The sequence below is a fragment of the Gymnoscopelus braueri genome (assembly GCF_963280865.1).
Source record: "Gymnoscopelus braueri genome assembly, chromosome: 13".
Taxonomy (NCBI): domain Eukaryota; kingdom Metazoa; phylum Chordata; class Actinopteri; order Myctophiformes; family Myctophidae; genus Gymnoscopelus; species Gymnoscopelus braueri.
In genome coordinates, this window is record NC_137615.1 from 8405515 (window position 1) to 8432839 (window position 27325).

Below are 27325 nucleotides of genomic sequence, written 5' to 3' on the forward strand. Positions count from 1 at the left end.
TTCATATCAATCTTTATTGTACTTAGAAATTCCACGCATCAAATCTTTTTCTTTCTTTTTTTTATTACTTTTTCCTTTCTTTACCATTTACAACAGGGAATGAGACATAAGCTAGATGACTTCATTCATGCCTTCTCCAGCAGGGATGGCTGAAATGGAAGAGGAGGGGAGGAAGAGGATAGAGAGATACATAAAGTGCTTTTGTCAACAGTTTTTTTTTCTTCTTTTTAATAGAAAAAGGATTAAAAAAAAAAAACCCAAAAGGTTTGAGGGTGGAGGGGAGGGGAGATAGGGTGGTGCCGTGGGCGTGGCGAGGAGAGAGTGGAGTGTGAGAGGGTGAGGGAGTGATGGAGAGAAGAGAGAGAGAGAGATAAGTCAAATTCCAATACCCAAAAGTAGGCATGCACCGATAAGAAAATTCTGGGCCGATACAGATATTTTAAGTAACAATGTGGCCGATAGCTGATACCGATATTTATTTTGTTTTCATTGTTATTTATTCCCCCTTTTGTGCCAGGGGGAAACAAACACATCTTCGTTATAAAACATTAACTGGTCCGAATCTGCAACTTGGTAGGCTGCAGATTGACCAACATAACCAGCGTAGAAACAACAGATTAATATCGGTTAATGTCAACTTATTTGCCGCTATGCCGATGGCATTCGACGGGGCAAATATCGGCCCGATACCGATATACAGCCGGTGCATCGGTGAACCCCTATTCCCTACCCAGATGTCTGCTTTTGGAAGCGCCGAGAACAAGGAGAGACGAGGCTCCCCGGGCCGCATGGAGAGAGTATACATGAAGTGTATCCTTTCTTTTGCGAACGTGTTTTTGACGCAATGCATGTCTTTTTTTCTCTCTCCCGTGGTGTATACATTCTCTACTTCCACACGTGGAAACTACACATCATAAGTAATTGCCGTGGCTTCAAACTGACACTGAGCGAGGAGCATTCCTGTTCCTTAATAAAGCCTGAATTATGCCCCGCCGAGAACGACACGTTGTGAGCTTGTGGGTCTGCCGTCCTCGGCACGTGACACCCGTCACACGACGGAGCGTGAATGTGGCATTAAGTCGAACCCGATCGATTCCTCCGTCCTCCCGCCTGATCCTGAACTAAAAGTCCAGTCCACACAAATCATTGGCGATGCAACGAGCTGCAACTTGCAACAGAATCCCCAAACTGCACCGACCTGCAACGGCGCAATTCAGACCACTGCGATTTCTCTCTCTGTAACGCATCGCAGCGGTTTTGTCGCATCTGGTGCGGTCTGGGCTTAAGGACGCAAGGAAATTAAACGAGTGGAATGCAAGGATGGAAGAGAAAATATTGGAATTTGGCTAAAGAGTGTGGAGACAGAGCGAGAGAGAGAGAGGGAGGAAGGGGGGGCTGGGGGTTATTTTAATCTTTCAAAAAATAAAAAAGCGTTCCAATGAAAAATAAGGGAGTGGTGTGTCGCTCTCTCTCTCTCAGCCCAGGATGAGGCTGGATTTGCCCCCGGGAGGGTTTCTCCGGCCGACGTTTTGGGGGGCGGCGGTGTTGTCGGTTGTAGCTCCCGACGGGGCGGAGGGCTCTGGTGTCTCCTTTGGCTGCTCCTGCTCCTGCTCCTGCTCCTGCTGCTGCTCGCACTCCCCCTCCTCGGGACACTCTGCAAGGATGTCCAAAAACACACCATAATGTTAAAACACTCCCCGTCCTCGAGACACTCTGCAAGGATGTCCAAAAACACACCATAAATGTCAAACAGAGTCCTGGGGACACTCTACTTAGAGCTTACTCTACACCACTCGACACTGCCTACTTGTGGTCAAGCTACAAAAGTTTTCAGAAACTTCAAGTAGCCTACAGTATATGATGCCATGAGAATTTTACTCAAAAGTAAAGGCAGGGCAAGTGAAATGTTTGTGTCTGCAAGAGTCAATACTTTTCAAGCTGTTCTTCGGAACTTATAATGCATAGATTCATGTGTCGCTTGGATGAGTCTATGAATAGCATCATTGTCAATACAAGTAACCCTGTGAAGGGCTGCACTAGATACTCCTCTAGCCTTGGGACTGACATTGGATAAAAGCCTGTATTTATAACGGTCCCAAATGGCCTGTCTAACATCGTTTTTATTAATGTTCGTATGTAATGTTTTTTTCTATGGACCATGAGTCTGCAATAAAGACATTCATTCTACAAGTCTAGAAACAACAAGAAAATGTCAAACACTGTCCTGTCCTTTTCCTAAATGTAAATTCCAGATTTTTTTCTTTAAGAAACCAGCAGTGATGTCAATGCACTTGCATGTCCTGCAGATGACTGACCAGGGTCACCTCTCCCATGCTGCTGATGTCACTTTTTCTTTATGTTGTAGTGTTTGATTTGGGGCATCCAAGCCATAAGCTTGGAAACGTACAACGAATCCATTTTCAGATTTTTAGCGCTAGTGTGAGTGCCACCGACTGAGGAACAATTTAACCACAAGATGCAATAATTACACAGCATACATCCAGGCAGTTCTCACAACAACCACTAGAGTGCACAAGTGGTCACATTTCTGGGTTTGACTTTGATAACAAGGCATGTCCATTTATTTGTTCTAAATCATTTAACCCATTAATACCTGGAACGCATCTGTGTCACTTTTAGATTTCTTTAGGCTATTCAAAAATAGCAGATATACAAGCTCATAGCGCGGCACCGAGTGCCGCGCTATGAGCTTGTAGATCTGCTATTTTTGAAAAATCGTGAAAAATTTTTTTTTAATTTTTTTTCCGAAAAAACTGTTAGGATTTAGAAAATGTTTAGAAGCGGCCTCAGGTCTTAATGGGTTAAAAAAGAAAAATCTGCACATTGATTTCAGCCTTTCTCCAGAGTTTCATACACATTTCCACACTTATACAGGTCTGGAAAACAGATCTTTCATAGTTCCATCCTTTCCAGACCTTGGTTTAACCCGTTAAAACCGGGAAAGCACTCCGTGTCCTTTTTAGTTTTAAGCTACATATATCGTCTCTGTCGGGTGGAAACCTCATATTATGTCCAAAACTGTTACTTTTCAGGATTCAAAAGAAGCGGAAAAAATCACACCCAGTGTGAAGAGAGTGGTGCCTTTCATGAGTTCATTTCGTTAGTTACTTTTTACAGACTTTGATGACTTCAAAGTATTTTTACTCATTTTAAGTACTTTAAAATGTTTTTACTGATTTTTACGTGTTTTTACTCATTTTAACATCTTTTAAGTATATTTACTCATTTTAAGTATTTTTACTCATTTTAAGTATTTTTACTCTGTTTAGGAACTTTAAAGTGTCTTTACTAATATTTAAGTATTTTTACTCATTTTAAGTATTTTTACTCATGTTAAGTATTTTTACTCAAAAGTGTGTGTGTGTGAGTGTGTGTGTGTGTGTGTGTGTGTGTGTGTGTGTGTGTGTATCTTTTTGTTGCAATCAGCCGCAGCTGTTGAGGCTGTGCTCAAACATACAGAGAGGCCGTGCTCATACACACAGACACACAGACAGACAGACACACACACACACAGACAAAGTCACTCCTTGGAGTGGCTAGCACCACTCAAAAAAAGCAGATCTACAAGCTCGAAATGCAGCGCTCTGCTACTTTTGGGTGACACTGTAGTATGGTAGGGCGTTAATTTACGGGGGGAAAAAAAACAGTTGTTAAAATATGGAGATGAGAGGTTTCTGCCCGACAGCAACGATACATATACATAGCAACATTAGGTTTTTCAGAAAACTGTGAGGATTTAGAAGACGTTTGTAGAATGGGCCTCTCAGGTCTCACTGGGTTTAGTGAATTACAGAGGACATAATGATTTGTCCTTCAACAGCGCTCCATTGAGGCGGGCCCGCTCTGTGCTGAAGAACAAGCCTCTTGTTCTCCATTAAAGACCCGAAAATAGCAGAACAGACCACGTGTGTGAAGTGAATTAAAAAAGGTACTGTAAGTCATTGGTTATCAAAGTTGGGGTCTGAGGCAGGGATATATATAAATATATAGCAACATAGGCTTATATATATATCTATATCTGCTATTTTTGAAAAATCATTCAAATGTGTGCACATCTTTGAATATATATATTTAAAGCGAACATGTTTAATTCAAATCTTTGCTTCTTGGGGGGGGTCACTCAAAATATGAGATGGGGGTCCGCGGTCAAATACATATCATTTTGGGGGGGTCCTTCACATGAAAAGGTTCGAGAACCACTGCTGCAAGTGAAATTTTCAGGGTTCGATTCCCCGGTCGGGTCGTACCAAAAGACTATCAAAATGGGACCCAAAGCCTCCCTGCTTGGCACTCAGCATCAAGGGTTGGATTGGGGGGGGTAAGTCCCTGTGACATAGCGTCATGTCCAGGGGGTGAACTTGTTCATCATGTCCAGGGGGTGAACTTGTACATCATGGCTGCCTCACGCTACAGAAACAGGAGTCAGGCTCCTGCCCTATTGGGCCACATGGCTCGGCATGGCTTACTTATGTCAGCGCTTGTTGGAGTACAGCGTTCACTAGGCGAGCGGGCGTTCACATCAAAAGGAGTGGCGTGTTCGCGCAGTGATGGCAACATGAGTGGGAGGTTTGTAATATTTCACCAATGCACAGAGGGGCATTGTGTGTTTGGAGGCTCTTATGTGTTAAAGCCCTTATGTGTTCATCTACAGAGTAACAAGCCGATTCATTACTTTACATAAATATATTTACTCAAGTAACTTTCTGAATAAAGTATACTTGTAAGAGCCGTTTTAATGCACCATACTTTCCCCTTTTACTCAAGTATATTTGTTTAGAGATTATTTAAACAAACCAGACTATAATTCAGTACTTGAGTAGTCTTTTCACTACATACTTTCTTACTGAAGTAATTATTTGGTTGACCACTTTAACTTTTACTTGAGTCATTAATGGCGGTGTAAGTGATATTCCTTTGTGTTAAAATAAGTGTTAAATAGCTCTATACTGTGATAGCAATCATTGCTATCTCCCTGTCTCTCCAGCACTTTAGTAAATTGGATGAAATTTATTGGCAACCCACCTGAAAATGTATGAGTACAGTTTTTGGCTACTCCACCTCTGTATCATCTACAGCAAGCTCAAGAGGCCAGCAATGATGAAGCATTGATGTGTAAATGTACTGTGAGCCGTGCGGTTTTTCAACCACTCATCATCTCGTGAGCCTGTCCTTAACCCTTAATTATCTTAAAGAGGACCTGTTTGTAACAAACAAGCACCTGGAAGTTAATAAAAAGCTCTTCATAACGCAGAGCGAAGGCCTGGCATAAAAAAAAACAGCTGCTCCACGACAAGACCCGTCACGCCTCCGCACGACATGAAACCCCAAACTGAGGCATCAAAGGGCATCGTGCGGACTTGGAAGGAACACAAGGTGTGCATGTGTCCATTAAAAGAAAGCGAAGCGAAAAGATAAGGCTACGACATTCCAAGAGTTCAGCCAATGTGGCCTCCATTTTTAACCCCTTGAACGCCATGCGTCCCCAACTCTGGTGGCGATGAAGAGACTTGTATGTGGTGTGTGTGTGTGTGTGTGTGTGTGTGTGTGTGTGTGTGTGTGTGTGTGTGTGTGTGTGTGTGTGTGTGTGTGTGTGTGTGTGTGTGTGTGTGTGTGTGTGTGTGTGTGTGTGTGTGTGTGTGTAGGGAAATGAGGGGACCTAGTACAGAGCCCTGGGGGGGCTCCTGTCAGCGAAGTATCTAGGCCGGGTTTAAGTGGTTAAAAAGGCAGAAGGACTGGTCTACCATGAAGCTATTCACTGTGACCAGCGACTAATAGAAGTCATGGGAGGACCGCTTAGTGGCACGAGGGGGAGGGGAGGGGAACGCACGAGAGAGAGAGCGAGCGAGAGAGAGAGAGAGAGAGAGAGAGTCCAGGATTCTTACCATCATTTTGTTCTTGGCCATTCTCATCCTGCAATGAAAAACATTCAAGTGTCAGTCAAAAGGTTCAAGACATAGTTTCACCTATCAGCTTCAAGCACAGAAATGAACACAAACAAAGCAGATTGAAGAAGATCTGGACTGGATCCACGAACAGTAAAATCAAGTTGCATTTTTTTCATTTTGTAATGTTACATTACAGCAAATGCTGCTTCGTTTGTGTTCGTCTAAGTGCCTTAAGAGTGACTTTTAGACCTGTTTCACCGTGCGATGCAAGTCAATACTTTTTGGCTGATCAATTTCTAATCACCGGAGCAACAGAGCAAGATATCTCGCCAATATTTGGAGTTACGTCATGGCAAGATAACAATACACACTTCAGATAAGAAGACATTTTAGTCTTAAATGTTAAATGTTAACAAATAAAGCTTTGACTGGAAGCCCTTCGGACTTCAATTTTGAATTGACAGCGATTTTCGTCGGTCCTCCACCTAACCTCCAGTGCATGTGCAAGCTTTGTTTTCTTTTAAGATTGATTAGACTGAATACTTGAATATTAACGGTTTGCAAATAGTACGATTATATACAATGGTGCTAAAAGGATAACACAAAAAGCCCTGAGGGCTTGTTTCCATTGTGGTCCTGATAATAAAGATAACTACACAACCCAAACCTCAACCAAAGTTTTTTTGTTTGCAGAAATACAAGCTTGTAGCGCTATGAGCTTGTAGATCTGCAATTTTTTAATAGCCACAGAAATCTCAAAATGACACAGATGCGTTCCTGGATTGAATGGGTTAACCCATTAATACCTGGAACGCATCTGTGTCACTTTAGATTTCTTTGGCTATTCAAAAATAGTAGATCTACAAGCTCATAGCGCGGCACCGAGTGCCGCGCTACGAGCTTGCAGATCTGCTATTTTTGAAAAATCGCGAAAAAATATTTTTTATATTTTTTTCAAAAAACTGTTAGGATTTAGATTTTTTTTAAAGAATCGCCTCAGGTCTTAATGGGTTAAAGTAGGACTGTACTGGTACCTCTCGTCTCTGCTGCCAGATCAGTGCTGCTCCAGAGTTGTGGATGGTGGTCAGCTCAGGCTCCGTGTTCTTGGGGAAGAGCAGTGACTGCTGGACTCGTCTCAGAGGGGCAGAGGGGTCCCCGCACAGCGTTCCTGTAGCTGTACCCGCTGTGGAAACACACAAACGACAACAACACACTGTCAACAACACAAACACACAGCGTCCAATCAATGTGGAACAGACACGAAACTCCCCCATTGCAGTTAAAACTGCAGACTCACTCCCAATCTTCCGCCGTAACTTGAAGACTGACCTCTTTAGACTCCACCTTAGCCCGTAGCGCTTGATCTACAGCCTTGATGACCTTGCAGGCTTATGCAAAGGCTAAAATGTCATTTAGATCAGTGGTTCTCAAACTTTTTCACGTCAAGGACCCCCAAAATGACATGCATTTGGCCGCGGACTACCATCTCAAAATATTTTGTTCCAGGGACCCCCAGAAGCAAAGATTTGAGTTACAAATGTTCGCTTAAAAAAAATTCAAAAGGTTTGCAGAAATGTGCACGATTTTTTCAAAAATAGACAAAGTATAAAAGGTTAAAATCATTGTGATGCTATATTAACACATTTCGCTGGGGCCCCCCTGGAAACCCTGGGGGTCCCCGGACCCCACTTTGAGAACCAATGATTTAGATAGCATGTTATGTAGACAGATGCCAGGTTCATTTGTTGACCTGGCATCCCACAGTTTGCATAGTTTCAATGTACAGATCCTTTTAAATTATCCCATTAAGACCTGGAACGCATCTGTGTCACTTTAGATTTCTTTGGCTATTCAAAAATAGCAGATATACAAGCTCATAGCGCGGCACCGAGTGCCGCGCTATGAGCTTGTAGATCTGCTATTTTTGAAAAATCTTGAAAAAAAAAATTTTAATATTTTTTTCAAAAAACTGTTAGGATTTAGAAAACATTTTTAAGAATCGCCTCAGGTCTTAATGGGTTAAATTATACTGTTTAGACCGATTATAGGTTATTGGTTTACCTATGATCCTTAGGTTACTATTTCAATGCATTGGATGATTCATTTACCTCGTGTTTAATCTTGCTTACAGTAAATTGCTCTGGATTAAGAGCGTCTGCTAAATGCCTAAATGAACGCTGCAACACAAACAGTTTCCCTGTGGTTGTCCCCGCTGGAACCCCGGGGTGCAACGGTTAACCCAGCTAATTGATAATAAAAAAATAAGAGCAGTGGTTGCTGGCATCGTCTCTGAAGGCTCGCCACAAAGCGGCCCTGGTAGGTGTACCTGCTGGAGGAACACGTCAACAGAGCACATTAAGATGGTTTAAACTGTCATGTAGCCTGACAGCGCGTCGCGCTGTTTGAGTTCCGATCCCGACGGCCTTTATTGCTGCATGTCACTCCCCATCTCTCTCCCCATTTCCTGTCAGCCTTACTGTCCTATCCATAAGGGCATAAAAGCCCAAATAAAACAACAACAAAAAAAACTAGTGGAGTCATGTCATGTAATAAAATCATTGGTGTACAAATGGTCCATCAATCAATACACCACATACTTATTGAAACATAAATCACGTCATTTTTTTCAATATTTAGCACATTTTGCCAAACTAGATATGTGCCACTTGCCTTCTGTCTGATAGAAGAATATTTAGAGGGCCTTGAGTTGTGTTTAATCATAGGCAGAAATATATTAAGCTTTCACCAAATTGATTAATTTTCAAAAAAGCAACAAAAAAAAGCAATACAGTACTGTTAACCCATAAAGACCTGGAACGCATCTGTGTCATTTTAGATTTCTTTGGCTATTCAAAAATAGCAGATCTACAAGCTCATAGCGCGGCACCGAGTCCCACGCTACGAGCTTGTAGATCTGCTATTTTTGAAAAATCGTGAGAAAAATATTTTTTTTAGAGTCTCTAGGATTTAGAAAATATTTTAAGAATCGGACTCAGGCCTTAATGGGTTATGAATGTATGGTCGTGTATCAAGTACCGAATAGATTAATTTTTTTAAAAGCAACAAAAAAAAGCAATACAGTACTGTTAACCCATAAAGACCTGGAACGCATCTGTGTCATTTTAGATTTCTTTGGCCATTCAAAAATAGCAGATCTACAAGCTCATAGCGCGGCACCGAGTGCCGCGCTACGAGCTTGTAGATCTGCTATTTTTGAAAAATCGTGAGAATTTTTTTTTTTTTAGAGTCTCTAGGATTTAGAAAACATTTTAAGAATCGGACTCAGGCCTTAATGGGTTAAGAATGTATGGTCGTGTATCAAGTACCGAATAGTGGCATCGATAAGGACCTGCGTCAGCTGATAGAAATGTACCATCCCCATCCCCAGTGAAGCACACTGGTGAGCCGTGAGACGAGCCCAGGCGTGGCGTGAGTTTGTGACTCGACCTTTGGTGTGCCTTGGTCACAAAAAAAGGTCTGAAAAAAAAACCACTGATGCACAACAGCCACGCAAATCGATTCTTTTGATGTGGTGTGGGTGGCCTTACTGCCCTACAAAATGTTTCTGGGGGGTGGGTAGGTTATGACAAAAGGAAAGCGAATATGGGAAGTGACAAAGCATGAGTCAGCATTGTATTCTTTTCAGACGGTGACAAAGCAATGAGTCAATGCTTGGGTGGGGAGTCACGTTATGAGGACACTTTCCCAGATTTCAGAATCCATTTGACCCCTAAGGGCACCTCCCTCCAGACTGAAGTCATTTCAAACCAGCTGGTTTTTCACCACAACATGCAGCCTCTCGTAGAGATTGAGGCAAAAACAAATCTCACGGCTAAAAAAAAGTTGTGTTAGGCCATGTCCCAATCTGTGAAACAGCGTGATAGGAGAACCCCTCCACCACCCACACCCACACACACACACACACACACGCGCGCGCACACACGCACGCACTTTGTTTCCTAAACACTTAACACAATACGTATACTTATGATGTTTTGGTATTATCATTTTCCTGCTGTTCTACATACAGCAGTTTGAGGCGTTAGCCTTCACTTTTATGACGTACAGTAACAGGGTTTTATGGAAGACGCTTCTGAATATTCTATTGCTAGTTTGACACATTCAAAATAACTTTAACCCATTAAGACCTGAGGCGATTCTTAAAAATGTTTTCTAAATCCTAACAGTTTTTTGAAAAAAATCATTAAAAAAAAGTTTCAAGATTTTTCAAAAATAGCAGATCTACAAGCTCATAGCGCAGCACAGAGTGCCGCGCTATGAGCTTGTAGATCTGCTATTTTTGAATAGCCGAAGAAATCTAAAGTGACACAGAAGATGCGTTCCAGCCTGCAGGTCTTAATGGGTTAATATAATATCCATTATTTGTGTAGGGCCTGTCTTTACCAGCTACATGGGTTAGCGTTATACCCGATTTACACTTGGTTGTGGGCCCACGTCACGCCCAGAAAATGTAGTCATAGAGAGTTAGCTGAGAAAAAGACAGACTGGCCTCTATGGATTCCAAATGAGTGAAATCAGTCCTGGAGACTGAGAACTTTAAATCACAGTGTTATTCACCACCAAGATCCATGCTCTTGGAGAGGAAGAGAGAGAGACAGAAAAGAAAAAAGAGAAAGTATTACACGAGTCAGATCACGTTCTGTCATAAGAAAGCCGAGTGAATTTAATCAAAACAACATGTGACAACATCACCGGGTAATTAGCTGTAAATCCGTCACCAAATCCCATTTCCCTGCTCCTCCCAGAATGCAACAGAGAGAACAACAACAGAGCTAGAAAATGCAATGGAACATGTCCAGACACACAGCCAAGAGACTCACATAATAACCCTCCTCTGACCAAGAGGAAGGACATTACAAACCAATGTTTGGGCCTAAGTAGTAAGTGAATGTAAAGTTACTTTCCACCTCCGAACATGTCCACAGACAGACAGACGACCTCAAAACGTTTGCCCGTACTCTCCTCTGAACCCGAAGAAAGAAAAGGCATTACCGAACCAGTGTTCAGGGCCTTAGCGGCCGCTGCGTGCCAAGTAGAAGCCACATAAGGCAACAGCTGTAGTCCAGAAGGGTTTAGGGTGGAGGAGGAGGAGGGGACAGCTTGTGTGTGACATGGGGAAACAAAAGAGTTGAAGAGAGTACAGTACAGTAGTAGCCATTTTGACCAGTTTAATGGAGTGAAGTGATCCTGCATTGTTTAGAGAATCACTATGACTCAACAAGAGGTCCTTTTATTCCGGGGCGCCGCATTAGGGCTGCAACTAAGCAATCATTTTCTTAGCGATTATTCTATCCATTACTTTTTTTGATTAATTAAATAATCGAGAAGCGTGTATACATTTATAAAAATATTTTAAATATGAACAAATTGATTAACCACTTAGGCATCATTTTATACCTCACCACACAACAGTGTCGTACAACAATACAGATAGCATACATCGGACATTTTCACTATTTTTACATACTTTCGGGAAAATGTCCTAACTTCAGTACAGTAATGTATTAACATTCAAAAGAAAACATGCTCCATGATTTGGAATACTAAAGTATCGTTTTAAAAGCATGTACTTTTGAATGCTACACATGTTGACTGAGCAACTTTCAAAGCAGCATCTACAGTATGCTCTGAAGGGGTTGAGCAGGTGGTAGCCATTTTGGCTTGTTAATGGAGTGAGGTGATTCAGCATAATTGAGAGTCACTATGACTCAACAAAGAGCCCTTTTATTCCGGGTTCCGCATCACTTAGGCTAATCAATTCTCCACTGGCAAATGGAGTTAGGAATGGAGCAGATTGATCGTCTGGACTGTTATGTTTTATACCATCGATCGCAGCAACACATAGCTTTCTACTTAACCCTATGTCTAGTGCCTATGGGTTTATGATATATATCGTTGCTGTCGGTTGGAACCCTTGTTTGTCTAAAGTGTTACATTTCAGGAAATGGAGAAGGAAAAAAAAGAACCTGTGTTCCAGTGGAACAGAGGTTAACCCATTAAGACCTGAGGCGATTCTTAAAAGTGTTTTCTAAATCCTAACAGTTTAAAAAAAAAAAAGAAGCTATTTTTGAATAGCCAAATAAATCTAAAGTGACACAGATGCGTTCCAGGTCTTAATGGGTTAATATTGTTCATACTTTTCATAGGTTAAATATTAATAAAGACCTACAGACTTTATAATAAAACTAAAAACTAAAACATTAAAATATATAATATGGAAAGTTTTCTCCCCGACATCTGTGTTATAAATGTAAACAAGGCTTTGCCAGCTCCATCATGGAGTCTCTCAAGCCAGACAACCCTTCCACGATCTTCGAATGCTTTGAATGCTTCAGAGTGTGTAATTATACGCCCGCTAAAAGTTCTGCATAGGAAGCAGTCTTTGTTTGTAATTTCCATTCATAAAAATATACTTTAAAAAAAAGGTCTTTAAAATATATTTTTTAATTTCCATTTCTTCTTCAGTCAAAGCAGTAGCCTATGCTTTGACTGGTGTGATGTACAGTAGGATGATACTCCAAAGGCAAAAACAGTCCAACCCTACAACCACTCCCACTCACTTAGGTCGGCTAATTCAGGAATGCTGTGCGAGCCTTCCCTAAAACACACTGGACAACACTCCACACGTCCTAGAATCTTCTCCCTTCCCAAAAAACCCCTGGACAACGCTTCACATGACCTAGACTCTTCTCCCTTCCCTTACAATAATAATAATCAGGCATGCAAACAGCCCTGAGGTGAAAAGGGTGACAACATGCTGTTTTTTTTCGGGTCAGGTGTCACACTATTGCCCTATTTGGATTCAAAACGGCTAGTGGAAGCTGAAAAGCTACAAGTTTGCATGTCTGAATAATGCAAAAACAGAAATATTTGTTTGCATTAGCTTTTTTTCTCCCCCATATATTTTCATAATAAGAAAGTGTGTATCGTATCGAAATTGTATCGAAGTTGAAGTTGAAGTTGAAGTTGAATATCGTTTCGTGAAATTAGTGTATCGGCACACCCCTAGTGTGTGTATATATATATATACACCGTATATATATATATAATTATATATATATATATACCGTATATCTAGGTGTGCCCTGGGATCTTTTGGCTATGCCAGGTGTGCCTTGGCACAAAAAAAGGTTGATATACACTGTCCTAGACTCCTCTCCCTCCTGGCTCCGAAACTCCTTATTGAAGTCAAAACTGCAGAGACTCACACCCAATATTCTGCTGTAGTCTGAAGAATCACCTCACCCTAGCACTCACCTCTTCAGATTTAAGCTCAACCCCCGACACTTCACTCTCCTTGAATCCCTTCTTGAAGCAAGTTAACTATGCAGATGGCTGCATCTTGGTTACATGTTCTAATTTTTTTGTTTCTTTGATTTGTTTTTTTCTTGACCACAAATGTAATGAATGTGTTTTAGATAGCATTGCATTAGATAGCATGTTATTTAGACAGATGCTAGGCTCACTGTTTAGCTGGTATCCTATAGTTTAAAATGTACATAATCTAATGCTATTTAGATGTTAGAATGTTGTTTAGAGTAGACAGATGCTAGCTAGGTTCACTGTTTAGCTGGTATACTATATTTTCAAAGTCCAAAATGTTAGATAGCATGTTATTTAGACAGATGCTAGGTTCACTGTTTACTTAGTCTCCAAGTTTCATCTATTATTTATCTTGTTTACTCACTAGAGCCCATGCTTGCGCTGCTTATTTCGATTTCGCGCTTGTAAGTTGCTCTGGATAATGTAACTGCAAACTAGATACAGATACACAAGCTTGCTTGCAGATGCAGACAGCTGTAGTGCTGCTGCTGCTGCTTCAAGGCCTTGAGGTTTTCATCTCTGATTACAGAGTATATTCTTTGCGTGTTTGAGGGCCGAGGGCACTCGAACAAACCCACAGCGCTGTCATCTGAAGACCTCCGCTTCTTAACCCATTAAGACCTGGGGCCGATTCTTACAAATGTCTTCTAAATCCCAACAGTTTTCTGAAAAACTTATGTTTCTGTATCAGTGGTGCTCAAACTTTTTCATGTCAAGGACCCCCGAAATGATATGCATTTGGCCGCCGACCCACATCTCAAAATATATTGTTCCAGGGACCCCCCAGAAGCAAAGATTTGAGTTAAAAATGTTCGCTTTGAAAGAATATAAATATATTAATTTGCATACATTTTCTCGATTTTTCAAAAATAGCAGATCTACAAGCTCATAGCGCGGCACCGAGCGCTATTTTTGAATAGCCAAAGTGTAAAATAATGTTTTTTTTAGCTCAAATCAAAAAGAGTGACACAGATGCGTTCCAGGTCTTAAAGGGTTAACACACACGGGGAGGAGGACGGGGCAGAGGAACAACACGGGGCCTGTGCTTATGGTTTAGTATGAACGTTAATGTCAGCACATTCTGCGCGGCCCCAACGGAAACACTCCAGTGAGAAATGTCTGCCCCGGGTTAGTCTACACAATGTGTGGCGAGGCCAGCCGTGTGTGGCATTGTGACAGCCACCACCACAACTATACCAAGTGTTGGGTATGTGGACAACATCGCCCCCAGGGACTAGAGCTGAACCATATAATGGTTATCATAAGGTTATCTAGGAAATTCAAGCTCTTACAAGTTTCTCAAGCCAGACAACTCTTTGAATGCTACAGAAGTCTGTAATTACGCCCCCTAAAAGTTCTGCACAGGAACTGTCATCAGTTTGTAATTTCTGCTCACAAAAATAAATACATTTTAAAATAAATGTACAACATATTCTTTTATTTCCATTTCTACTAACTTGCTAAGCAGCCAGCTAGATTGGCTTCGACTAAATGTCCACTGTATTTTCTGCAGCTTTTCAGTGCTTCTGATGTACAGGCCGTTAGGCAGAAGCATTTGAAAATGATGTGAGCCAACAAGTCTGTTTCTCCAGAAACTATTATTAATGTTGTTGCTGTCGGGCAGAAACCTCCCATCCCCATATTCTAACTTTGTGTTTTTCTTTGCAAAATGAATGCCCTACTTGATCATACTATAGCGTCACACAAAAGCATGAAAAGTAGCAGATCTGCAAGCTCGAAACACGGTGCGAAGCGACGCGTTTTTGTCACTGTTTACTGTTTTTTTGTTTTGAAGAATGCTATTTTTTTATTGTTGCTACACTGAAAATATATAAAAATATATTAAAAAGTATGAGCCCCAAGTTGTATCATACATTGTATGCCAATTGAGATATCTGGCATACATAGAGGTATGACATTTAGTCCATACTGTGCAGCCCTGTCAAGAAAAACGCTAAACTCAGCCTTGCAGACGTTGTTGGGAGAATGGAGATGGTTCATTTTGGAAACAGCTTAATCCCTTGAACAAACTGCAGCGACAGCATGTGAACAGGCTCCACACACACAGAGACAGGACTCCATGTATAGGCAACATAAAGCACACCTGCTCAGCTACAATGTAAGTTCATGTAAAGGGCAGAGCGCTCAAACAATGCTGATAAAAAAACACACCCGTTATAACGGTGGCTCATTGAAGCAGGCCAACATCCTACAACCAGGTGTATCCGTGGATGTAGGGTCTGTACTCTGTACAGGATGGCTGGCCTACACTTGACCCAGACCAGGGGTGTCATTTGGGGTCCCAGCAGCGGAGGGCAAAATGCCCCTAGTGTCCGCGGCCGTCCAACCTCAGATTCGGTTACTTCATGCACATGTTCTCCACATCTGAAAGTTATTTTTTGCAGATTAACCTGATTTTAGATCGGTGCCGAGTGCATCTAAATCCACACCTGTCGACCCATCTGCATGTGTCACACGTTACAGACGCGCGTGTTGACCATCAGGTCACAATTCGTGTCAGATCCTGTGTCTAGGTGAGACATGACCTTTGACATGATCTAAATGTCTCAATAGAAGAGCAGGGAGACTAAAAACAACCACCCCAAGTGTAGAAGTTATATTGTATTAACATACTCTACCATACGGATAGGACAAAATAAACATTTATTAATTTTAACAAAGTTACAAAAGTGCCGTTTTAAGTTGCTTTTTAAATCTTTTTGTAATAGGGCTTAAGTAGTCCCTTTTTTTTTTGCCACCCTCTGTTTTTTTAACCCATTAAGACCTGGAACTGTGTCATTTTTAGATTTGAGCTAAAAAGCATTATTTTACACTTTGGGCTATTCAAAAATAGCAGATATACAAGCTCATAGCGCGGCACCGAGTGCCGCGCTATGAGCTTGTAGATCTGCTATTTTTGAAAAATCGTGAAAATGTGTGCAAATCTTTGAAATATATATATTTTTAAAGCGAACATTTTTAACTAAAATCTTTGCTTCTGGGGGGTCCCTGGAACAAGATATTTTGATGGGGGTCCGCGGCCAAATACATATAATTTTGGGGGTCCTTGACATGAAAAAGATTGAGCACCACTGATATAGAAACATACGTTTTTCAGAATACTGTTGAGATTTAGGAGACATGTAGAATCGGCTTCAGGTCTCAATGGGTTAACATACTCTACCATACGGATAGGACAAAATAAACATTTATTAATTTTTAAAAAGTTACAAAAGTGCCGTTTTAAGTTGCTTTTTAAATCTTTTTGTAATAGGGCTTAAGTAGTCCCTTTTTTTTTGCCACCCTCTGTTTTTTTAATGTAATGACGCCTGTGCCCCAGACCTCAGTGACGGACGACTAGCAGAGAACTTGCCTGTTGACAGCAGCTGTTTGTGTTGGCCATCGAGGTCAAGGAATGAGGTAGAATAAATGCTACATTCTCCACACCCTTTAGAAGCCGCTACACTTTGCTAAAAGGGTTTCGCTGCAACGTGGATAATGTGCAAACATGTGATTCCTGGTGCCTTGCGAGTCAGTTCCCAGCGTTCCCGACTAAAGAAGGGGAACGGCCCCCTGACGTTGAAGCAGCACTGCAATGCTGTCTTCCAGCGCTTCATAAATCAGACAGCTTTCCCCTCGACATCGATTGGTTGTTCATTAACCCATTAATACCTGGAACGCATCTGTGTCACTTTTAGATTTCTTTAGGCTATTCAAAAATAGCAGATATACAAGCTCATAGCGCGGCACCGAGTGCCGCGCTACGAGCTTGTAGATCTGCTATTTTTGAAAAATCGTGAATTTTTTTTTTCAATTTTTTTCCCCCCGATTTTTGGGGGGATTTTGAAAATGTTTAGAAGCGGCCTCAGGTCTTAATGGGTTAACACACACACACACACACACACACACACACACACACACACACACACACACACACACACACACACACACACACACACACACACACACACACACACACACACACACACACACACACACACACACACACACACACACACACACACACACACACACACACACACACACACGATTTAACTGCCTAAACCCTATATAAATGTACTTACTTGGCTGGAGTCACCTAGGGGTCTATTCTAGTCCTCTACTTCTTTCACCTGAGACTAAACATCTTGACCGAATAGCCAATGTACAAGCTCACAAAACCTGCTTCCTGATAAGTCGGTTATAAATTTCGATATATTTTCGGTTATTTGCCCAGCCCTAGTTATTACTAGTGTTGTTGCTGTCTGTATCTCTCTGTCTGTCTGTCTGTCTGTCCCCCAACTCAGTCAGGCCAGATAGCCGCCCACCCTAGAGCCTGGTTATGCTCGAAGTTTCTTCCCATCAAAGGGGAGTTTTTCCTCACCACTGACTGTCACAAAAAAATGCTTGCTCATGGGAGAAACACTGGGTCTCTGCTCTCTATAAAGTACACTAAAAAGTGTCTTAAGACAACTGCAATAAAACTGAATTGTACCTGTATTCCTATGAAGCTTATTGGCTGCTGACGCATACATTTTTCATGCACGCCTCCACCATGGCTGTGTGCTTGGCTTTGACCTTGATGATTGAGTGTCATTGTGAAGGTCCTGAAATCCCCTGGCGCTGCGTTCCTTCTGCTTTCTCCGTCTGTGTGTTCCAAATAACACACAGACACCATGCGCCTCTGGACGCGACATGGCACCACTTTGCTTTTTCCACATAAGCGCTCTGTGGCTAATGTGCACCGACATCAACCAAGTGACACGTTTCTTGCTAGCTGGCCTATTTCTTTCCACGGAGGGACACTGTTTCCCGCAACCAAGAGAACCCAGGAGGGTCAAATTACCCATAATCCCAGTACTCCTCCTGGGACCCCTGGGTGTGTTGTTTTGCTTAGGAAGCCATTAAGGGTGATTCTTTTTATACCCACCAAAGAACAAAAAAGGTGCAGTAAGTGATATTCTGTGGTTAAAACTAAAAGTTTAACTTCTACATTCTGATAGTAATCAGAGTGTTTGTTCAGTCTCTCCAGCTCCTTCGTTAAACAGAAAATAACTGTTCAGGTTGAGATACCAATTTTATCCAATCAGGAGAGAGAACACCACAACGATCATTAATCAGCTTGTGCTCCAGTTCCAATTTTGTCTGCCATTCTATTTTTTCCTTCTTTTTTTTGCTTCATGACTCCAAATTTCATTTGCTTATCTTGTATCCCATAGGAGCTCTCTCTCCTGACTGGATGAAATCGGTATCCTGACCTGAAAGAGGTTTACTAAAGAGCTGGGAAGATGGTGAGACCCCATTACTGAACAAAGTAAAACACACTATAGCAATGATTATCATCAGAATACAGAGCTATTTAACACTTATTTGATCAAAAGACTATCACTTACAACCACCTTTACCAAACTCAAGATGTGTTGCGAGCTTGTAGATCGGCTACTTTTGAAACACAAAGAAACATCTTTGAATTTGCCCTGTAATAACATGCCCAACATAGCGAGGCCAGGGTTAATGCGTCTAAAGAAACAAGAGTTACGCGGTGTTAGGTTTTCTTTGCTCGCTGCCAAAGTGTGAGCATAAAAAAACATGCAAAACCTGCCCCACCGTCAACATTACAACACAAGGCTCCTGTTAACAGCCACACAACCCTGTAGAGACCAGTGGAGACACAGACAGTTACAACAGTTATGAGGAGGGGGGTTACCAGCAAGCCTCAAGCCCATTAGCTCCATTGTTAACTTCAAATCCTCCACAAACAGCTGGCTGAATAATAGCAGCTGAACCTAAATATCAATTAGTTGACTTGTAACAGCTTCCTTTAATTTAACTGTACCCATTTTGTTCTCAGGGATTAAAGCGAAAAACATATCTCACGTCCCATTCTAGGGCTAGTTTGACTCTTGTTCTTTAATGTTATAAAAATGAATAACATCAATTGTGGCGACTGAGAACTTTAATCCATGTGTTCTTCGGCATTTTACTTGTCTAGTACGTTTATCCTAAAAAGGACCACAATGGAAATCAGCTTTCAAGCTTTTTTTGTGTGTTTTATCCTTTTGACGGATGTGTACAAATATTATAGTCATGTATATGCGTGCTTTGCCAATAAAAACGACATAAATCAATCAATATGGACCAGGTATAGTCAACTATAGATCAGTGGTTCCTAAATTATTTTGGGGGGGTTCCCAGACGATTAGCTTAATGTGCAACATTGTTCTCTCACTCAACAGTAAACAAACCAACATGCAGTATAAGTGTATACAGGGTATCTGCACATATCTATAGTTACAATTGAATTACTTTTAACCCATTAAGACCTGGAACTGTGTCATTTTTTAATTTGAGCTAAAAAAGCATTATTTTACACTTTGGGCTATTCAAAAATAGCAGATCTACAAGCTCATAGCGCGGCACCGAGTGCCGCGCTACGAGCTTGTAGATCTGCTATTTTTGAAATTCGTGAAAATGTGTGCAAATCTTTGAATATATATATTTTTAAAGCAAACATTTGTAACTCAAATCTTTGCTTCTCGGGGGTCCCTGAAACAAAATATTTTGATGGGGGTCCGCGGCCAAATACATATCATTTTGGGGGTCCTTGACATGAAAAAGATTGCGCACCACTGATATAGAAACATACGTTTTTCAGAAAACTGTTGAGATTTAGGAGACATGTAGAATTGGCTTCAGGTCTCAATGGGTTAAGACCTTTTAAAAACCAAATTGGCCAAATATTACATAAAAAGGAGGCAAACATTGTGAAGATAGCCGACCTACAAGCTCACTGAGCTTGTAGTTCGGCTATTTTCACAATATTTATCTGTGGAACCGAATGTATGTATTGCCTCAACTCCTACAATTCCAAGTGCTTGTCAGGGTGACTTGCCCAGTTCAGATTATTTTGGGGGGGGGTCGCGGCCTGAAATGTTTGTGAACCATCGTACTAGGTGTAAACGGCGGTAGAGGGGGGGGGGGGGGGGGGTACGTACTGGGTGGGTTGTTCCTCCGATGGGCGTGGGGGTCGTCGGGCCCGGCGAAGATGTTGGACACCATCTTGTTCTTGCGCTGGGGGGTGGAGTCGTCGTCTGTGCCGAAGGAGATGTTGGAGGCCCCGCCCGGCGGCCGCAGGATCCTGGGGAGACACACAGACAGGGATGGTAAAAAAAAAAAGGTCGATTGACCTCCTAAAGCCCGTCCCCACGTTTCCCCCTGTAGTTAGTGGTTCTCAACGAGGGGTCTGGAGAGACCACCAGGGGGTCCTTAAGGGGGTCCTTAACACATTGAATGCCAATCGCGTAGATCTACGCGAACCTATTTAAAGCCGCAGCGTGCCAGTCGTGTAGATCTACGCGAACCGCCGATTCCCATTGAAAGTGCCCCAGGTGCACTTTCCGAATTTTTTTGATCCATTTCCGTTTCCGGTCGGAAACAGAATTATTCGGGTTCCGGTTTTTTCGATCGTATCCGCTTCCTGTCTGGGATCCTGTTTAAAACTCGATTTTCTCGGTTGTTGTTTTTCTCCTCGCTGATCACTGTTTAGCGTTGATCGGCTGTATCTTCAAGATGGCGGCTCGCATTTGGAAACTGTTTTCGCTGGCCGTTTCTCACGGATCCGCTGTGTGTTTAGAACCAAATGAACGCGCACTTTTAACTTATTTAGCGAGGTCTGTGGCGACATGAAAAAAACAAAAAAACAACAATAAAACTGGTGAGTACATTATGAGATTAAACTCTGGCATGGAATGTGTTAAGGGGGTCCTTAAGGGGGTCCCCACCTAAATGATTGATGATAAGTTAGGCAATGCGAGGCAAGTTTATCTGTACGGCACATTTCAACAACAAGGCAATTCAATGTGCTTTACATAAAACATTAAGCAAAGGAAACACATTATTAAAAAAAAAGGACATTTCGATTCAGTAAAAAGGAAGAAAAAACAGAACCAAATGGACCCCCAGAGAGCGTACAAATGGAACCAAATAGACCCTTGCATTTTGTACACTCTCTCTCTGAGTTAAATTAACACTGCGAGTTTTACATTGGGGTCCCAGAGATGGAAAATATAATAATCATATATTAAATGGGAGTCTGTGTGGCCTGAATGCAATCTCAAACTGGGGGATCCTTGAAACGACACAACGGTTGAGAATCAATGCCCTTAGGTCACACTAAAGCACACAGGATTAGCCTGTCAGTCGGTCAGTCACGCTGTGGTGGTGATCAGCTGCACAAAAATCTATAATCAATAAATCAAATAATACATTAGGCATACATGCTATGATCAGTGTTGCCAGGTTCTGCGAGAGAAACAAGCAACTAGTCTAGGAAAACCAGCCCAAAAGAAGCCACTATGGGCCACACGAGCACTTTAACACATACATCAGCTATTTGAAAATAGCAGATCTACAAGCTCACGGGGAAATTATAATAAACAGATCTGGGAACCCTGGCTATGATGCTACTACCCTGTTTGCTCCACCCCATACCCATCCATCCACCCACACACACACACCACAAAGACCTCTGTTTATAAGCCCCGACTGTCAGCCTGTCAGATACTCCCAATCTGGACCTTGCAGCTGCCTCCATTCCAGTGACTCACCTACAATCACACACACACACACACACACACACACACACACACACACACACACACACACACTGGTTTAGCAGGCCAGACGTGCCTTTTCTTACCAGCAACCACTTGGTTGGCACTCATCCATCGCAGTAAAAATACCGGGGCTTAAGTCGCCAATAATTCCAGTTATAAAGCAATGTTATGTCTGCTTTGAATATATGGACTCATCTGACCTGCTTCTGTATGTATGTACATATAATATACTATATGTATATTATATGTTTCACTCTATTCTATTTGATCTCTTTCCATCCTTGTATTCCTATCTCTATTCTTTCTTCCCCTTTCCTTAAAACTATAAATGCTGGTGCTTGCCTTGTACCAACAACAACAACAAAATCATTTCACCCACTTCTTTAGAGCTGTAACACTGATGTGACAAAGCCTCTGACTATGGCGTGCATCGCATCAAGACACCCGTCATCATCATCGGGGTCAGAATACAGTAGCATGGCTATACTGTACTATATACTGTACTCCACACACAGCATGGGAGCCAATATAGGTCACCTAATAATTAGAGTGTTCCAGAAGAAAACGTGGAAGGCCTCAACAAACCAAGGCATACACACAAAGCCCTGGCTTCCACAGACATTCCTCCATAAAGAGGACATGATAATGGGGCAGGGAAAGCCTCTCTCTCTCGCTGCGTTAAGGGGCGGAGGACACAAATTGATGCGTTTGCAGAGCTCCAGCGTTCGCTTCGTTTCGACCCCTCCCTCCTCTCCCTCTCTCTCTCTCTTTATTTCAGCTCGATCCACAGTGTGGATCTACACACTATGTAGATTAGATCGCGCTGTGACGCTTTGTGAGCTTGTAGATCGTCAGCAGCAGATTTCGGAGCACAACACCGGCGCACAACTCAAGTGTAAAATCAGGCATAACTCCATCCATAACCCCTAAAACCAAAGCTCCAAATGTAGAATCCTAACCTCAATCTTTTGCTAATTTGCAAGCCTAACTCAAAAAAAAATCTGTATTAACCATAAAGCAACCATTTCTCTTGTGAGGATCAGGACAATTGTCCTCACAATGTCTACTTGTGGGGACATTTGGTCCTCAAAAGTATATTAACACAAGGACACACACCCACACACACACACACACACACACACACACACACACACACAGCCACCAGCTGACACACACACAGCAGCTGTGTGAAGGCCAGGCGAGGCAGATGGAATCCTAAAAACAATGTTGCCCCTATATAACGAAGCGAAGCAACTGAGCAACAATCCACAAAAGGAGGTGGATGTTTCTGCCGGTTTGTTCGTTTTAGTTGCGTATATACACACACACACACACCAGCGTTCCTCCGTCATACTGGGGGTTAACTCTTAATGCCTGAACCAGACTTCACCTCCAGCCCGGGAGAGGAGGAGGAGGAGGAGGAGGATGAGATCATGGTTTCCACGCGGATTGTTGCGACCGAGAGAGGGAGACGGATTTCTAGCTGCCTGGCAAGCGGCAGAGGGCAGGCAGACCCCACCCTAGAATGAAACTGCAAATATTTTCTATGAAGGGGGGGAAAAAAAAGCAGGAGAAATGAGCAGCAATGTTTGTTTGGGAAGTGGAAAGGCAGATAGGGACACACATGCCATGCAGCCCGGCTCCACGGCCTAAAGATGGCACGCCATGATAATGCAGGCAGGCAGGCAGGCAGGCAGGGTGGGAGAGCTGAGGCTTTTGATGGCCTAGTAAGATTTTCTTTTTTTTTTTGTTAGGCAAATCTTTTCTGCTGAAGTTGGGATTGCTGCTGCTGTACCGATCGCAGTGGCCGGTCAGCATTAAAAAAAACTGCCCAACGGATGGCACAAAAAAAAAAGGCCAGAAAAGCAAAGATCTAACCACAAGATTTGCAGGCTTTTTAGTTGGCTCAAAGCAAAGCCCCCACCCTAACCATGCGAATAGGAATGCTTGATGGCCCAAGAAGATCTCTCACATGCTTCGCTCAGCAATAGCTGTCAAATTAGATCCGTTTCAGATGTTTATTTGTTTATGACAAATTGTCTGGTTGGTTACAGACGATTTTCTTATCTAATTATCCTATTTGCACTCAGTGAATGCACACAGCAGCACATCATCACTTCCAGGAAGGGGAAGCCAAGGACTGACTGCGTGCCTGAGGAATGACTCCCTAAAACTGGGCCCCTACAAAAAGGTACTCTCCCCCCCTCCCTCCTCAGTCCCAAAATCCTCCCAGTCCATTCAAAACAACTTAAAAAGGAGGCATTTTCTGGGTCAAATACTTCAGTAACACGTTTATATATATATACACATATATATACTGTATATACAGTATACACCAATGACAATGTGAACAATATTTGGAATTTCAAGAAGAAACTTGACGAGCTATTGCTTCTATAATCTGGTCTGAATCATCCAACCAAATCAGAGATAATGAGATCTACAGACTCACAGTCTGGTCTGGGATTCTTCCTGTAATGAATCAACCAGAACCAGAGCATCTGAAAGCTTATAAATCTGTTCCTACGCTTCTTAATGCAGTGAGAAGAGATAAGAAGCATAGATCTAACTTTTAAAAAAAAAAGAAAAACCTCCCATGGGATTTTTTTTCTTCTTTTAAAGTTAGATCTATGCTATTCTAATAGCTCTATGCTTCTATAGATCTATGCTTCTTCTTCAGAGCAACAATCTTCAATCTGTCTCCATAGCTGGACACTGACTAGTTGCAATAGAATAAAAGTTGGGTCTCAGCTTTCATGCATTGCAGGCTAATTTGATCAGGCTTTTCTAAAATTAAATCATGATGATACAAAAGAGAAAGTCCACCTCGTGGCATATATATATATATTTTTTTTAAAGTTTCCTTTTTCCTGGTTGGGGAGTCAGTGTCTATTTAGCACAAATAATAAAAGGCCAGAGAGCCTGAAACCATAGCAGCAGCATAGCTCCAGGCTGTTGGGTCCAACCAGTTCACCTCAGATTAATACAAAATAATAATAATAATAATGGTAATAATAATAATAATAATAATAATAATAATAATAATAATAATAATAAATAAATAAAATTAATAATAATAAGGGCCAGAGAGCCTAAAACTAGCCTAGCTCCAGGCTGTTTAATGGTCCAACCAGTTCAGTCCCCCCCAACAATAAGATTAATTATAAGACTTAATGCTGCAGTTTAACCATTAATCCACATTAATCCCCCGTCTGGTTCCGTCCATTAGTAGAAACAACACCACGAAACTAAAGCAATTTACAGTCACTTTAAAAAGCAGAACCCGTCTGGTTCTGCAATGAATCTGCATTTGGATCCACCGACCGTTTTCTTTTGTTTGTTCTGGAAGGAAACGGTTCTGTTTTTTAACGGGTTTGTAGTTCTTTTTTTTACCTGGAGCTGCTCTTAACGCCAGGCTCCATTCCTTGGAAGGTGGTGGTCGTCGTCATGATCGCTGTTTATCTTTGTTTAAAATCACAGTTCTTCTTAAAAAAGAAGTTGAAATGAAAAGAAAAGCAGAGGGTCTCCTCCCTGTGTGAGTCTGGTAAACGGTTCTTCTGTTCTGTGCACTGCAACACACACTCTATAACACACTCATACACACACACACACATACACACACACACACGTAGAGAGAGGCTCCACCCGACGCACTGCACACCATGGACCCGCCCCTTCCAGCCACTCTGATTGGACTGGAACCGCGCGGATCGCCTTTCTGGTTGGCTGCGGGGTCCTGCCAGTCACGTGTCAACGATCAGAGTGGAGTCAACAGCTTCTTTAGTTGAGACATGGCTCAGGGTAGAGCAGTGGTTCTCAACCTGTGGGTCGGGACCCCCAGGGGAGGTCCCCGCATGATTTTTGGGGGGTCCTCACTCACCAGATGGCAGTGAAGTGACAATTTAAGGACTCTTAAGACCTTTTTTAATACCTCAAAAACAAAGAAAAGAATATAATGACCATTACTGCATCAAAAGTGATCAACAAACTATACCATAAAAACTGGTGAAACATTGGCCAAAATTGTCAATAAATAAGAAAGAGGCAAAAAGTTGTGAAAATAGCCGATCTACAAGCTCACAAGGCCTCGCAACACAGGCCGTTGTGAGCTTGTAGATCGTCTATTTTCAAAATATTTATCTGTGGAATACCTCAACTCCTACAATTCCAAAACAAGTGCTTGTCGGGGTGGGGGTCCCCAGTTCAAATATGATGGTTTTAGGGGGTCGTAGGCTTAAAAGTTGAGAGCCACTGGGGTAGAGGACAGAGTACAGCAACCTGCAATGGGCCTGGTCTATAAGATACACTACACCACAAAGACACCCATGTACCCGTCAAACTATTAAAAAAAATAAACGTTAAATTCGTCCACAAACACAACACCAGGAGCTCCACAAATCACGTTCAACCCAGATTTGGCTCAAACTAGGGGTTAAATTCATTCTACTGCTCTGCCACCAAAATTTGGAATGCCCTACCAACAGTCATAAAAACATGTGAATCCTTACTCTCCTTAAAAACCGCTCTAAAAGAGCACTTATAGGTGGCTACAATTCAGAATTGGCCCCTGTAAGAAGTCTAAGCCTGCTATCAGCAGAAATGCACAGTGGAGAGAGACAGAAACCTGTGATCTGAATAGTCAAATTAAACTGTTATTCGTTTTGCTGGGGAACTCCCCTCAAGGACAAGCTCCTGGGGGTTTCTGGATACCACTTGCAGAGACACAGTTTAACTGTACATGTCTGTGAGCATGTCTGTGAGCATGCTACTTATGTTTTGCTGGTATGTGCTGTGGATTTCCATGGTCATTGTAGATGTTACAGTATAATTACTGTTGTTACCCCACAACTCATTAGGAACTCAATTTTTACCACATAATTTCATAGGTCCTTTCAAAAGGGAGCTAAATGCTAGTAGTAGATTAGAAGGCTACAATAACAGGGAGGCTACAATATCCTCTGCTCAATGTTTTTATTTTTTATTTTGCAGAATCCTGTATGAGGTCCATCATTTAGTGTTAATGTAAAAAATATAGGCCTATATATTTTAGTGAACCTTTATAAGCATAAAAGTGGACACTACAGTCACTACAGTAGGCCACTCATAAGTACATTTAGCAGATCATTATATCCATCTGCTGCAGCCTGTTTTTATGCTAATGAAGTACCATTTGATTGTTTCTGGACAATATTAGTCATTGTTTTGGGTTGTTAATTGTTTTCCAATAATAAATAAACATATTTTTGCATAAAGCTAGCATGTATTTACAGTCCCATGTAAATAAGGGTATAAAAGACTTGAAACAATATCCCTCTACATGATGACTAGATAAGCGATTAATCGCGCGAATTATATATATATATATATATATATATATATATATATATATATATATATATATATATATATATATATATATATATATATATATATATAAAAATAAAGAATATACATTGTTAT

At 41.7% G+C, this 27325-nt stretch overlaps 1 protein-coding gene across 1 annotated transcript; it reads right to left on the minus strand.

The window, feature by feature from the left end:
- LOC308098751 (jupiter microtubule associated homolog 1-like) lies at positions 1–25473 on the minus strand. The gene is made up of 5 exons (XM_080447182.1): positions 25259–25473; positions 20246–20388; positions 6941–7089; positions 5904–5931; positions 1–1654 (listed from the first exon to the last, which is right to left on the minus strand). The coding sequence occupies exons 1-5, from the start codon at positions 25312–25314 to the stop codon at positions 1476–1478; spliced, it is 555 nt and encodes a 184-aa protein (XP_080303308.1). The 5' UTR covers positions 25315–25473; the 3' UTR covers positions 1–1475.
- Between the last annotated feature and the right edge of the window lie 1852 nt (positions 25474–27325).